The sequence below is a fragment of the Benincasa hispida genome, chromosome 9, assembly GCF_009727055.1.
Source record: "Benincasa hispida cultivar B227 chromosome 9, ASM972705v1, whole genome shotgun sequence".
Classification (NCBI taxonomy): Eukaryota; Viridiplantae; Streptophyta; class Magnoliopsida; order Cucurbitales; family Cucurbitaceae; genus Benincasa; species Benincasa hispida.
This window is the reverse complement of record NC_052357.1, coordinates 52243950-52260267: the sequence shown is the minus strand read 5'-3', so window position 1 is coordinate 52260267 and position 16318 is coordinate 52243950. Positions and strand designations below refer to the sequence as shown.

Sequence of the window (16318 nt, the reverse complement as noted above, 5' to 3'; positions counted from 1 at the left end):
GAATTTTCTAGATATTTTACAGATTAAAGGTTTTAGACCCACCTTGGAGGTCTTGGGTTCACGGTTGTATGTCTAGTACAAAATTTTCTATTATAATCAATAGTCGACCTAAGAGTAAGATTATCCCTTCTCGTGGCATTAGGCAAGGAGATCCGCTATCACCTTTCTTATTTATTATGGTTGCTGATTGTTTTAGTTCCATCATGGATCATAGTTCTTCACTGGGTTTCATTGCCACACAATCTACTAGAGGTTCTTCACTTCTTTTAAATCATTTATAATTTGCTGATGGTATTTCGTTATTTTACCGCCGATCGTATTGCTTTGATGCATCTTTTTTAAGTGATTTAGATTTTCGAGAAAGCCTCTAGTTTGACAACCGATGGTTGAAAAAATACAATATAAGTTTCATAATTGAAAATATGCTTACATTTCCAAAAGGGGGAGACATACGCTTATTCAATCTATGCTATCTGATATTCCTACTTATCATCTGTCTCTTTTTCGTGCTCCTACTGTTGTTATCAAATCTTTGGAGAAATTAGTTTGAGATCTCTGGGAAGGATCTCGTGGTGATGGCGGTATACATATTATTAATTGAGAGATTGTTCAACGCCCCAGATTGACGGGGTGATTTGGGTGTTGGTAATTTCCATCATCGTAATTCCATTTTGCTTGCAAAATGGATTTGGCATTTTTTTCATGAACCTAATGCTTTATGGCACATTTTTACTGTGACTAAGTACTATTCATCAGCTTGTGTCCGTCCTAGTGTTGTTTGGGGTGGCTCCTGTTATTCTCTTTAGTGTTTTATTTCTCATACCATTGATTTGATTGCCTCTCGTACGCGGATTCAAGTTAGTAATAGCACTTCTATTTCTTTCACTTCATCCTGATTTTACTATGGCTACCACTTGGGTGGCTGATACTAAAGCTTGGGATTTGTACTTTCGTCGTAATCTTAATGATTTGAAGATTGTTGCATGGAGTTCTCCATCCCATATTTTATCATCGATTAGGTTGTGTCCCATATCTGATTATTGGTCTTGGGTTTTGGATTCCTCATCGTCTTTCTCTGTTAAATCCCTTTTAGATGATATGGTTGGTGTCGCTATGCCTCTCGTCAAAGGCCTCTATTATATTATTTGGAAATATTTTTATCCAAAGAAGATTAAGATTTTCCTTTAGAAGCCCAGTCTTGGTGTGGTCAATACAGTTGATCGGTTACAGTGTAGGATGCCTTATATGTTTCTTTCACCCTCTTGGTGTTTTATGTGCTGGTATCTTAAAGAATCACCGACTCATCTCTTTGTGCTTTGCTCTTTTACTGGCCAGTTCTGGCACATTGTTTTGCAAGCTTCTGGATGGTCCTTGACATGCTCTAGTCATATTTTTTTATATTTTGGCATCCTTTATGGTAAATCATCCTTTTGGTGGTACTAAACAATTGTTGTGGTTGGCTCTTACACATGTTTTCTTTTGAACCCTTTGGTGTGATGTGTAATCGCAACAGTCATATTTTTAAAGATTCTTACTCTTTCGATAGATTTGTGGATATGGTTGTCTACAACTTTTTATTGGTGCAAGGATAATTACCCTTTTAATATTTTTAGTTTATATTTTTAGTTTATCTTATTTAATCTCCAATTAGAAATATTTCTTGTAATTTTACCTATTGGCTTATGGAGTTTCCCCTAATTCATGTTACTTACCTAAAAAATTAGAGTGTAGTTTTGTGGACTTTCATTGTGCGAGGATCATAAGAGACTATTGTGCAATTTTATCAATGATTCCCTTTAAGCTTGGATAAGTAGTTAAATAGTTAAAGTTTAGTGTTTGTTTCAATTGAATGTGTTAATTCATCTTGCTTGTTATATTCATATTTTCACGATAGCACCAAATGACCCATGAATTTTATTTAAAAACAAAACAATAACATATCATTTCCACCATTTTCTTTTCATTGCTCTTGGTGGTGGACCGGGAATTTGCCCTGCCTTTGAGTTTGCAAAGCTCGAAATTCTTCACTTCATGACCTAATCACTCAATCTTTGTTTCTTTTTTTTTTTTTAAATCAAACTTTCATTGGAAAAAATGAAAAGAAATGAGCATTTCAACGAAATGGAAGTCCAAGAATTAACTACAAAAAAGATTTCAATCCAACGTTTACCAACATCATAATTATAAATCGAGTTAGAGACCGAAGCCCACAAAAAACTATTAAACCTCACCACCTCCCAAGCCTCCCCACACGTACTTTCAACCTTTGTGAAAACTCGATTGACTATATATGAACCCATATACAAACTTGAGCACGAATTTAGTAACTACAAGTCACCTAATCATCAATTGTTACTTTTCAAATCTTGTCTCTAATGTTGTACAAGGTTCGATTTCATTTTTATACGATAATTTTTTTCCAACAAATGATTTAGGTTTCATTAGTCATTATAAAGTGGTTGACTCAAATGAGAAAGTTCTCCATGTTCTCATGACATGACCACCTTTAAAATCATAAACCTACATTTTCGTTCTCGTTTTTGTAATTTAAGCTTGTTACCATGGCTTCTTCAATACTAGAACGAAAAAAAAATCATTAGATATATGACCTATTTTGTTGATAACAAACAAGCTTTAACTTTTACATGCAAGACAAAATCCTTGTTAATAAAAAACAAAACCAAACCTAAAGCCCAGTGAAAACATTCATAACAACCAAATATTATTACAATGTTAGAAGAGAAGCAATTACGATAGTAAACGATACCGAATGTTTTATCTTTATATCAATTTATATCCCTTAACTTTGAGTGTTATATCAATTTAAACTCTAAACTAATAATTGTATCAATTTAAACCTTGAACTTTTACAAGTATATCAATTTAAACCCCAAATTTTCATAATTATATCAACTTAAACTCTCTTATATTTTATTTGGATACACTCATGAATGTTCAAAGTTTAAATTGATATATTTTTAAAATTCAGGGTTTAAATTGATACACTTCTGAAAATTCATGGTTTAAATTGATATAATTATTAGTTTGGAGTTTAAATTGATACAAATTTCAAAGTTCAGGATTTAAGTTGATATAACTCCCAAAGTTTAAAGTTTGAATTGATGCAATTCTAGTTTATAGTTTAAATTGATACAATTTTCAAAGTTTAAGGGTATAAATTGATATTTGCCCTACTTTTTAATCTTTTCTAAAGCTTCCAAGGAGTTCATTCTCCTTGGAATCTAACTTACAAGAAAAAGTTTAAGATCCTATTATTACATTTTGTTTTAACTTGCTTGTTCTCTGTTGACTATATGAACATCTTCCAGATTAGGAAGCTAAATTACAAATGTTAGACGATAATAAACATTGACCCCTCAAGTATTCATTATTTGAAAGATGATTGAATAATCATAAAAGTTGTTAGAATCAATAATGCAAGCTGACTTACGTATAAAGTATTAGAAATTAATTAGTACTAAATGTCATGACTAACAAAAGTTGATATTTCTAGGAAATGTTATTGATATTTTAAAACAAACCTAATGACTTGAAGAAAGCACTTCAGAAGATGGCTCAATTGACACAGACCACTCAACATAAGGCATTATCCTCAATTCTAAACTCCCACTAACTACTAGGTCAACTTGAACAAGTTTAATCAGTTAAGATATTATATTTATCTTAAAAGTCAGATATATGAATACATGGTTGAACAAAAAAATTCATATTTATTGATGTGTAGAAATTGAAATCACTTTTAGTCTACTAAAAAAACAATGAAAATAAATAGAAGGCCAAATTATAAATTTCGTAATAGGTCTAATCTATGTATTAGAACTAAATAAATACTCCCAAAGTTCAAGATTTAAAACAAAATAAAAATAAAAAACAGTCTTGCTTTAAATGAATTTACTAACCTGAAACGTACTGCACAATAAAATCCATATTTGAAGCAATAAGTTTTTTCTGGATCCTAAACAAGGAATCGTTTATATATGTACCTGACTTTCATCATCTTCTTCATCCCTGTCTGAGATCATTCAGAAAGCTTCCTCTGGTTTCCCTTTATAGGTCAGCATCTTGCCCTTCTTCATGCCATGAGCTGATCGACCTGATAACAAAAAATGGCTCCGGCAGAGAATCAAAAAACAGGGTTAAATTTTAAGAACTGGCCTCATTGATGGGCAAGTTCCTACCAAGTTCATCTTCAATCTATCAAAATGTTGGAAGCTAGTCTGTTAGAACTTTGCAGAGCAAACCATTCGGCCCTGACATGCTTGGATCAAACCTCATGGTTTTTACACCAACTTGTACCATTCAGGCATATGAGAGAATGCTCTTGTTCCACTGTTCAAGCCTGAATATCCAAAGTAGTGCGTGGGAAGGATGGATGAAGAAAGTGGGAGGCCTTTCATATGCATTAGCAATTTAGCAAGGTAGCCAACGGCCAGAATCTTCCTTAGAACTAAATGACACAATTGTACAACCTATAGAACAGATCCTGTTCAAGTAAGGTCATACAGTCAGAATCTTCCTAGGAGAAATTATTGATGCAGGGGAAATTGTTAATGCTTATTGGTTCAAACCTCGTGATCTATCCCATGGATTCAAGCCTCATGATGTATCCATCCATGACTCTGGTGGAGCTCGAATAAAATTAAACGTGAGTCCAAACCAACTGATGTTGGAGTATGAGACTCTGCGGGCTCATTGTGAATTCATACTATCAAATACCAAATTGAAAATCTAAAATGCACATATAAATTATACTGAGGGTGTTCACATAAGACGCATTGTCAATGTGAAAAAAAATATATTCCACTAGTGGTAAATGCAGGTTATTTCACAGAGCCTGATCAAATAGAAGCTCAATAAATATAAATAGCAGACTTCACTGAGATTTACCAAACATCAGCTCGTAACTTTATAGGTATGCTTGATTTTCCATTGGTACAGAAAAAGGTTAACGTAACCTATTTTCTGATTGAGAGAGAGAAAGAGAGAGGCACCTCCTTATTTGAATTTTCCATAGGAATGACAAATTGGAACAGTACTGAAGCAACATTATACGCTACACATTACTACATATTGCTTCAGATATGTAAAAGCTACAACAAAATCAATACGGCAACAATTGAAGTCATCAGACTCGGACATACTTGAAACTCAATACAGACATGCATTCATTTAAGGCATATAATGTACATTAAATTAACAGCTATTGTGCATCGGGCATTGTGAGGTATATTTACAACTTGTATTATCAACATTCTAGCAGCTACACTGATGGACTACCTTTTTTTTTTTTTTTTTGGTCCGAGGCACACTGATGCTCTACTTAATATTCTACACATCCTACCCACAGGAAAAGAACTTTCAAGACGTTTCTAGCAATTCTTTGGACGGAAGTACTCGGTTGGAAGAGAAGGGCATCTTTCATTCATATGTTTATAGGGATCAATGCTATTATATCCTTGTAAATCCATTCGATACTTTCCAAGAATCTGACAATATGGAAGCTTGACATTGTCCCCACCATTACACCACTTCGGAAGGCGGCTTGAATTGTTTTCATAAAAGTTGAGAGTGTATGCATCTTTAATCTGCATATTTTATCCATAATACATTAAAGATCCGAAACACGGCAAGATGATCAAAATCATACATTACAGAATGTTAAAATCTAATCATATATCAACATTACATTTTTTTTCATCAGAATTATTTTTCCGATAGGAACCAAATCCTCATTGTTAGTAACCATGTCTACAAAAGGAAGCAGAGAAAGGTAGCACGTCTACCATACTCAGAGACAAGGGAGATCTAGGTTCTAATAGAATACTTTCAATTTTGTGTCTAAATGGCCCTTAGTATCTAATAAGTCCTTAGACTTTCAATTTAGTATCTAATAAATCCTTGAACTTTGAATTTTGTGTATAATATGTCCTTAAACCTATTTGACATTATTAAAAATTCATATATCTATTACATACTGCATTGAAGTTTAGGATCCTATTTCACACAATATACAATTTATGTCTAATAATTCGATTAATTTTAAAAGATGATGTATATACTAAGAACCTACTATGGTTCTAGTAGACAATTTTAGAATTTAGGGACCTAACTTTTAAAGTCTAGAGATTTATTAGACACAAATATGAAAATTCAAGGACTAGACTTATAATTTAACCAAATATCATTAACAAGTTAACAAAATATGGGTTATTCCTACTCCAAGGAATGTGAATAGGTATCTCTTTATTTACTGGATAGAAATTACAACCTATCGACTGGTGAAAAATTCGACAGGGTCAAACTTCTCCCCCCAACTATATCAAACTTGACTTTAATATAGAACACATACTCCCTATCCCTACTCAAAGCAGATATATAGAAATGAAATATATATGACAACCGATCAGGTAATTTACAATTCCCCTTCTAGTTTCCTATTAAAACTGTCAGACGTAGATAACTATTCAAATTGAAGGATTGGATGTCGAATAGAATGATTATAAGCTAGATTTGCTATAATGATGGCTGATGAAACATAAAAATATTCCTCCACCATCGACTTTTAGTTTCTTCAACGTCTCTTGTCCAAAAACGGCACAAAGTAATAGGAATGACACAAATTGACCAACTTTTTTTTAACATTCATCAAAAAAGGAATTGTAAACATATAGCAGAAAATTCTCAGCGAACTTACTGTGAACTCTGTGACTTGAATTGAGCTAGCAAGTGAACCAAAAAGCCCAGCCTCCTTGTACATTTCAAGGATAAAAGCAACACATGATGCTGATTTCCCATCAGCATAGATCCAGTCGTCCTGTTCAGGAATTGCCAGTAGTTCACCAAAAGACGATCCTTGCTTTTCAACTTCAACTAGAATCTCAGGAAGGTCGAGGCCCTGCAAGGAAAAAAAAAAAAAAAAGCTAAACAAAAGAACATTGGGAATGAAAAATGGGTCAAAAATCATGCCGCAGGGAAGGGGATTGAATGTGGAAAAAACTATGGACCAATGTCAGATGTCACTAGTGATATTGGGCTTGTTTCTCTTTTTTATGCCTTTGCAATATTTAATTTTTCTCAATGTAAGTGTGGTTCATTTATTTATTTTTGTTTTTTAAAAAATGAGATCATATGTAGAGAACTTTTTCGCAGAAAGTGATCCAAGTGCCCTTGACACTCACTATCTATTCCGAGATTAGATCCAACCATATGAGAAATTTGATACAAGGCATCTAAGAACCAGCATTGTTGGACATTTCTCTATCCCAAGGTAATACAAATGCTATTACACCAATTACTAATATGTGAGGCCCCTAATCACGAAACACTATTCTAGAAGGGGTAGCAAAGGGTCAAGCACCCTCTACAAGTTAGTTATATAGTGCATGGAATGCGGGTTGCATATATGTTTGGGGTGAGGAATGTTTATTTTAACACTTTTTGCTGTTACAAAAGAGAGGAGTGAAGGAAAAATTGCTAGCCCTCTCTAATCAGCTAGGAGTTTTTGTATCGCCTTAGGGCTTAACTTTCCTCTGTTTATCAATATATAGTAAGGGGATACCTTACACCATAACAGAATACAAAAGTGCTCTCTGAAACCTTTCCATCATTTTACATATTCAACTCCACTTATAAGGATTTCTTCATTTTACCAGGTAAGCATTATGACTACCTTTGTTCCAAGTCGTACGTTCAATCATCAATTTTCTTATAAAGATTTCTTCATTTTACCAGGTAAGCATTATGACTACCTTTGTTCCAAGTCGTATGTTCAAAGCCTCATTCCACAAGTTTGCCGCAAGGGTTGGCCTCACACGTGTCCATATTGTCATAACAGAAGCAACCTGTAGTAGAAAAGTGCCAACAATCAAACTCACAGAATTAAACTCATAGAATTAAATGATAAAACTCTTTAGGAGAGGTAAGTTAAATATATAAACATCATTGAGACAAGTTTATATTTAAGACCTTCTAGGTTGTGTTCTCTTTTGATTAATATACATTGTCAGGTTTCTCATAAGAAAAACAAACAACTAAACAAAACAAAAGAAACAAAACAAAATAATATTTTTTAAGAAAATCCAATTGACGAAGAGCTAGAAATATTCATTAACCATATCTGAAAGGTTAGTGTTAGTGTTACAATGACAAGGCACCATATACTGGAGAATGATGCATTTGGTGTCGTGCAGAAATGGATTGAAGTTTGGGAGTTTGATTGAATCAATTTAATTGGTATTAAGAATTTCTGTTTTTGTTTGCATCAGGCTGCTTTATGATGGGTTTTGAAAGGCTTTATGTTTGTTGGTAGTCGGTTCTCGGTTTTCTTTGAAAGATTGAAGTAGCTATTAGTTTTCAATGTTTGGTGAAGGTCTTATTCATAGTTTCATCATTCATTCCCAAGCTCTCGAAGTCTTTCAGACAAAAAGTTTCAAAAAGTTCCTGGCTCAACATGGCTAATCTCTATTTGGTTGTATTTTCTGTTTGTATTTTTTTCCCCTTTCACTCCCTTTGAGAGTTTGTATTTTTTGAACATTAATTCCTTTCATCATATAAATGGGAAGCTGTTTCTTATTCCAAAAAAAAAAAAAAAAAAAAAAGGGGTACAGATTTATACCAAATGGGCATCCAAGGGCGGTGGATAGTTTCCATGTGTGGTGTCAATCCAACTAAATATCAAGTTATGATAACCATATGGTTTCCCAACCATGCTCCTTACATACTCCCATGCAGCAGTCTCATTAAACTTTGCCCGCAAATCAGGATGCAAGGGAAGAAATGCAACGTGGGGATTGGATGAGTCGTTGTTGAGTGTGTAGTCCCACCACTTATCCCATGGTAAAATATCAATAATATCATCCTCCTGCAAGAAGAATAAAAGCACACGTTAGCTTTAAATAACATCATTTTCCAGCTGAAGAATAATATCATCCTCCAGCAAAAAGAATAAAAGCACATGTACCACTCCATTTCCACGCCCAGATTCAGCAACCCACAACTTTCCTTCAGAGTCCCTTAAGCAAACAGCAGAATGACCGGCATATGATCCAGTAACCCACTTCTGTAGAGTCTCAAAAGCACCCCATGGACCACGAATTTTGGATAGTGCTAAAAAATCTCCAGAGTGAATATCATCAACATCAACAGTCGTAGTCCATGGATGATGACGTTCCTCAAAAGTAGTACCCATGTGATTCTCAAGAAATTTAATATTAGATTGCTCGCCCCAGTCAGAAGTTGCAAACAGAGGGAGGACATCAAGCAACGCTTGAAGGGTTTTCAACACTCCAGCTTGCAAGAGGAAAATTGAAACGCCTGCCCTTTTAACCTGATCTCAGAAGAAGATACCAACAAGTTTAAAAAAAGGAGTTGCTAACTTTTAGAAAACCACCTTGTTAACCAGCATCACGCTAGCAACTTACATATTCAAATTCTTCTTTTCCTTCCCATTCGGCAATCTCAAGAGTATGTTCTCTGGACAGGAAATAGTAGTCCCATGTTATGCGGTATGGAGTTGCAAATATATAAAGATCCATACACGTCCAACTATGTGCATCACTAGCCTGCATAGGACATATATTAATAGTAGAAGATACATCAAACTTGCAACTGGCAGCCAAATTCTTTCACATCTTTATGGTAAAAGCATGCTAGAGGGCAGCATCAAAATAATCCTAATCAAATCTAACTCCTAATTATTTGCCAACAGGCGAAAATTTATGTAAAAGAAACCTCAAACATGACACATCTCAAAAAATGCACAATCCTAGTTTGGTTAAAAAAATGAAATCAAAAGTCATAAAACAGAAGAAAAAAATTACATTTTAAATGAAGATGAAATCAGTTTCCTATAAAGATTAAACACAAAAAAAAAAAAAAAAAAAAAAAAAAAAAAACAAAAAACAAAAACAAAAACAAACAAACAAATAAATAAAGAATCACCTGGGCACTCACAGCTCGTAAAAACACAAACAAATAAACCAAGGGGGAAAAAGTCTTCTGTCGATCAATTCAATCTAGCAGGACACTTGATACGAATGGTAAGGGGTCAATTTAAGACCTCATATGTTATATCCACAGAGTAAACGTTAAGCTCATTCTTCCAACTCACTAACTGCCATCAAACTTACAAAATGAAATTCAAAAGCCCAAAAGCTCAAATTAAACTTATCTTATCGAATTAACGACCCTACTCTACTCTTTCAGAAAGCAAAACAAATCAGCTACACTACAATCAATAAACTACACACTACACACAGCTCAGCACTTTGTCCGAATCTCCTAGTTTACAAACACCAAACCCCCACAAAACTCAATCAGAAATAGCACAAAATTCGAAACTAAAACAAAGCTCGTACACACCTTTATATGAAGGGTACCACCGCCAAATTCGGAGCCAGATTTGTTATGAAATTCAAGCCAAGCGGTGTTCTTATAGAAACAAGCCCCTTGCCACTGAATAGAGTTCTCGGGAGAGGTGACAGCTCCGACGAAAGTCGGAAGAAGATCGGCGGCGTTGTTGAGATAGTTGAGAATCGGCCATGAAACCTGTCTGGGTAGCAATGGAAGCAGGTCGATAGGGGAAAACGGTGGTTTCAGGGCGTGTAGTTGGGATGAAAGAAGAAACCCCACGATGGAAACAAGAAGAATAGTTCTGGGAATGAAAGAACAAAAAGATTTAGACGAAGGAGAAGAAGAAGAAGCCATGGATGTCACGAAGTAATCTGAATGGAGTTGAGAGATTGGTATAAGAACACGCAACGATTACAAAAAATTGGGCAAACCGAAAACTTCTTGTTTTTTTTTTTTCCTTCTTTTTCTTTTTTTCTATTTTTTTTTTCAGTCAACACTTTTTTTATATATATAAATCGAATCGACCATATAATTAATACATTATTACATGTTCACACGATAATTCGAATTCGTGGGATTGGTATTGATTTGTGTAGTGATTTCCTATTATACAATCCTTGGACGTCTTGTTTACATCTTTAACTTGTTGATTTTTGAATCGGATATTAGCTTATTGATCTTCGACTTGATCTTTTACTTGAAGAATCCTCGATTTTTTGTGGTACGTAGTTTTGATGAACCTTATATAGAGGGTTTGACTTTGTATTCAACTTTTAGGTCTGTTATGGTCAGCGCGGATTATTTAAGTTTAGCTCAATTCTAACTTGGGCTAAATTAGTTGAGTCCAACCAACACATAACATAATTTGATTGGGATAGCTTGTTTTGATAAGTATATAATTTCGATTTGTCTATTTTTACATTGGTAAATTTAATTTAAGGACAATTCTAAATTTGTAAATGGTTTCAAAATCAATAATATGTAATTTTATAATTTAATTAAAATAAGGATCCAAAGTCATTTGTAATTTACCCTAATTTATCGTTCAACACATGTGGTAATAATAAAATTTTAAAGAATAATTTGTGATAATTAATTTTTTTACCTTCTTTTTCAAAATGGTAGATGAGCAAAGTTGGTTTTTGTTTTATTTTTTTCTATTTTACAATATGGTGAAGAATGAAAGTTTTTATCTTGAAGTCAACAATATAAATTGTTATATTCATTTTGACAATAAGTTGGTTATTATTATTATTATTGTTGTTATTTTTTATTGATGTTTAAAGCAATGTAGTTTTTCATATATTATGTCAATAGGTCAAATGTTCGAATCTTTTAACCTCACATATTGTTGAATTAAAACGACGGTTTACCACATGACTTTTATATATAAAAAGTTGGATAATGGTGAGTCAATACTTAAAAGAAAAATTGTAATTGGTAGCAAAAAAACATGAGGGTAATAGTAAATCTAGCGATGGTTTTCCAAATTTATAAATATAGCATAAATTTTAAATATGATTTCAATATTTTATTATTTCTATTTTATGTTTATCAAAATGCTGTGTTATGGTGGATGTTGTTTCTTCAATTATGGTTTTTTTCTTTGTTTCATTTTGATGTTGAATTATTTTCATCTAATAAATTTGATTTCGACGAAGTTTAGGTCTTGGCAAATATGTTAATATTTTTAAAACAAAATTATTTGATTTTGATGATATATTTTAATTGCATTAATTGTGTCAACCAATATATCAAATATAAAGTATATCAATTAATCGTTCGATTTTCAAAAATTTGATGTGATTTTTATGGCATATAAGTTACAATTAATTGATATGTCAATTATTGAACAAATGTACATCGTATTTCAATTAGTATATATCAGATTTAGAGAGAGGGAAAACATATAAATAATATTGTTGATATACTAAATATGATATATGTAAATTATAATTCTATACTTAAAGTAAAACATAGGTATTTCAATTATATATCAATATTAATTTAAAAATATTTCAAGTATACCATAGGCATATCAATAATATATCTTTATGCGTTCAAAATACAATACTAGTGTATCAATAGTTTATTAATACTTATACAAAATTCATATAAAATATAACATTGATGTGTCAATTGTATATTAGTAGTCATTGAAAATTCATTTCAAGTATATTGTTAGTGCATCAGTAGTATAGCAATACTCATTATAAATTTGTTTCAAGTATAATACCAGTGTGTCAATAATTTATCAACATTTATTCAAAATGGTTGCTATCAACAAAACAAACCAAATCATTATAAGTCGGTGATAATGTAGTAGAAAAAACAATTGTCTAAAAAAAACGAACAAGAATCCAAATTAATTCTAAAAATAATTATAAATGCACAAGCAATTATTGACTGATAAATTTAGATTACGATCGTAAGTTTGGTATAATAAATATACCAAAATTATTCAGAAAGAAATATATATTAAAAAAGACTTCTAATTTTCAACAATCAGAGTGGCGCAGCGGAAGCGTGGTGGGCCCATAACCCACAGGTCCCAGGATCGAAACCTGGCTCTGATAGAGAAGGCTTTCCCGTTGCTTTTTTTTTTTTCTTTCCCTATTTTCCGAGTAATTTTTGGAATTGGGCCCAGTGAAAATGGGGCGCATTGGGCTTGGGCCCTTTGCTGAATGAATCTCATGTAAATAATAAAGTTAATTATAAAAAAAGATTTACAATACATTTACTTTTTTCTATTATTATTTTTAAATATTGACATAATATTTTAATCAATTAAAAAAATAAGAGAGAACGAGTGTCAGAGACGAGAGACCAAAGATAGGTTTTTTAATTATTATTTTAATTCAAATTTCAAATGTTAGCGTTTGAAATAATAATAATAAATTAATGAGCAATTTTTCTTGGGAAATTTTTCAAAAAATAGATAATACGGAAACTATTTACATAAAATAAAATAAAATTGATATTCTTTATAGAGACTTGTAGAGATTAGTAAAAGTCTATTAGTAATAGAAATTGATAGAAGTTTATCATTGATAGATATTGATGAAATCTATCAATTTCTATCCGTTTAAAATAGTTTGACATTTTTTTTATGCGTGATTTTTTTTTCCAACTTATTCTTAAAACTTGGACGATTAGAAGGATAGATTTTAAAACTTTAGAAACCATACATATATTGTCAAAAATTTAGGGATTAAAAAAAAGTAATTTTCTTAACTTTTAAAGTTTTTCTTTTTAATTTATCTAACAAAAGTAATAAAATTATTTCTGTTAATTTATTTATTTATTTTTTTTCATTCAACACAATAGTAATGTTGAAGTTGACGCGTTGAATTATAGTCTGTACCTGTAATTATGTTTTAATTGTGAAGAGAAAACAAAATATAAGTCTAATTTTACTCTATTAATAAATGGAATATTTTCTAGCACTATTCACGAAAAAATATTAGATGATATGATTAAATTTACTTTCATTTATTTGATTAAATTTTTTAGTGCATTTGTGATTTAAGATGACATGAGAACAGGTAATCTAAAAAAGTTATGTGATTTAAGAGAAAGTGAAAGACCTCTAACACTACCTCTAACTTAAATAATGAATTTAAAAATTCATATTTAATATAACTATCGCTCAAATGATTAAGACTTAATATACTATTTTTCTTTTAAAATTGAATGTACAAACTCTAATGTCCCTAAAACCAATAATAACGATAATAATAAGTTTGTTATAAATACTCGAATTATATATGGATGTCCATATATTAAATATATTCTTAAAGATATTTTTCATTATCTTTTCATATGTGGTAAAATCTATAAATAATGACCCTTGGTACGATCAAAATATATAAAGAATTTAGAATATAGATACTCTCTATTTTTTTTCTCTTGCAACAAAGTTGACTCCATAGCCCATATATTTCACATAATATGAATTTGATTTTTTTAATAAAAAATATACTATTTTTTTCTAGTACTACTTTTTGTTCTTACTATGAATTTATTCTCCATAAATAATGGTTAATAGTTGGAATTCACATCATTCTTAATTAATATATCGTTGGGAGTGTTATCTATTAATAATAAAAAATGTTGGTTGCTTGCTTGTTACTTTGGGATGGGGTATTTTGGCCATTATAATATTTGTCACGTAATACATGCATAGATTGTACAAATAATTAATTTGTATAGTTTGAGTATTTGCCCACATTTCTTTAAGTATTTATCCATACTAACATGTTACTACATGTGCTTGGAGTCACAATAACAATTTTTTAAAAGTAAATTCAATAGAGTTTTGAGTTATAAGATTTTATTTAAAATTTGCAACCTTTAGAGAATAGTTTTTCTTTTTTTTCTTTTTTCTTTTTTTCTTTTTTTTTTTTCTTTTTTTTTCTTTTTTTTCTTTTTTTTTACAACAAGCTACCAATTTAACTTTTAAAAAAATGCGACAATTAAATTGAATGGATTTTATTTACACTAGTTTTTCTAAATGTTGTGGTTGTATAATATTGTCTATATTTAAAATTATTAAAAAAATATTTGGAAAAAAAAAAACTCGCGTTATGAGCTAAAATTATAGGTGCATATATATTTTTAAACCACGGTAGTACATTGTTGATGCAAAGTTAGGGGCAGAGCAAACGCACCTGACCCTCACGTGACACAAACAATTAAATTTATTTGAAGGAAGGAGAATGTAGCTTGCAAAAGAGAAAACTTGCACACCGGTGTGGTGCTTGGTGTCACAATCGCACCTTCATAAGGGTCTCGAGGCAATTGTGCGATACTTGTTCTCATCCTCGAACAAGTTAGGCAATCCAAATCTGAATAACCAATGACACAATGGGCGTTTCTTTTCTCACAACCTCCACCCTTGTTCTTGAGAAAATGTTTTAGAAAAACAGGTTTAGAGAAAAAGGTTTTTGCAAACGTTTGAAAGCGTGATTAAGCCATGAACATATAAGCAACAACATGACTTTATAGCATACAACTCACGAGTATCAGGATATGATGATTAATCTTACCCCCATACAGTGAATTCTGAGCAATTTTGTGATTATCACCCTTGCATATAGACATGGTCACTTACAATAGATGAACTAATAAAGGAAACTAACTTATAGAATGAAATACATAAGATGAAAGCATGATAAAAGGGGGTTGAGATGGGCATGCGGCCATGGGCAACAAACACTGGACAAGCGTGACCGTGACATTCTCCCCCATTTAATTGGTTGATGTTCTCATCAACCGACTCTACTCAAACTTAGTGACCGTTGGAGCAACATTCTTCAGGTCTTACGTGTGCTCCTAGCTAATTTCTTTGTCAAAGAGGTCTTTCAATTTCACCAAGAATTATATCAGTTCTCATATTGGTTTTCCAATATGGCATGTACATTTATCTAGAATCCGCTGGACTTCCTTCTCAGTTGAAGTCTTCATCGTGATGGGTGGACGCGTCAGCATGTTACGCTACTCATCATCGTGATCGAGTGATAGGGCTTCAGTATACTCACATGGATGACAGGATGGATCTTCATCCACGAGGGTAACTGAATCCTATATGAGGTTTTCCTGACTTTCTCAATCACTTCAACTGGTCCTTCATATTTTCGTATAAGGTGTTGGTCTTGAAGTATACTCACATGGATGACAGAATGGATCTTCACCCACTTCTTCATTCTCCTCGATGCTTTCTCTAAGTAGGTGTGTGCTATCTCGGAGGTTTAGCTCCACTCTCTGCTAAAGTTATGCGCCTGAAGACTTTTGCCCGCATAAGGGTGGTCCACCAAGTGTGGCATGAGTGGTTGTCTTCCACATACTATCTCGAAGGGCGTCTTTTCATTTGAGGATCTTTGCTGACTGTTAAAGCTAAATTGAGCAACATCTAACAACTGAATCCAGTTCTTTTGTTTAGTGTCGA

At 32.3% G+C, this 16318-nt stretch overlaps 1 protein-coding gene and 1 non-coding gene across 2 annotated transcripts; one reads left to right on the top strand and one right to left on the bottom strand.

Annotated features, from left to right (window-relative positions):
* Window positions 1-5159: 5159 nt before the first annotated feature.
* On the bottom strand, window positions 5160-10852 carry LOC120086795. The gene is made up of 7 exons (XM_039043590.1): window positions 10381-10852; window positions 9441-9581; window positions 8981-9346; window positions 8636-8881; window positions 7770-7862; window positions 6716-6916; window positions 5160-5606 (listed from the first exon to the last, which is right to left on the bottom strand). The coding sequence occupies exons 1-7, from the start codon at window positions 10723-10725 to the stop codon at window positions 5391-5393; spliced, it is 1608 nt and encodes a 535-aa protein (XP_038899518.1). The 5' UTR covers window positions 10726-10852; the 3' UTR covers window positions 5160-5390.
* Window positions 10853-12875: 2023 nt separating this feature from the next.
* Window positions 12876-12947, top strand: TRNAM-CAU. Its single transcript has one exon. It is a non-coding gene; the product is annotated as a tRNA-Met (tRNA).
* Window positions 12948-16318: the final 3371 nt, after the last annotated feature.

Bases quoted from the DNA above. Each gene is read 5' to 3' on its own strand.
- LOC120086795 (XM_039043590.1), bottom strand. From the start codon at position 10,725: ATGGCTTCTTCTTCTTCTCCTTCGTCTAAATCTTTTTGTTCTTTCATT. The intron at 8,882-8,980 runs GTACATGTGCTT...TTCTTCTTGCAG, and splicing joins CTGGGCGTGGAAATGGAGTG to GAGGATGATATTATTGATAT. The intron at 5,607-6,715 runs GTAAGTTCGCTG...TAAAATATGCAG, and splicing joins TTCAAGTCACAGAGTTCACA to ATTAAAGATGCATACACTCT.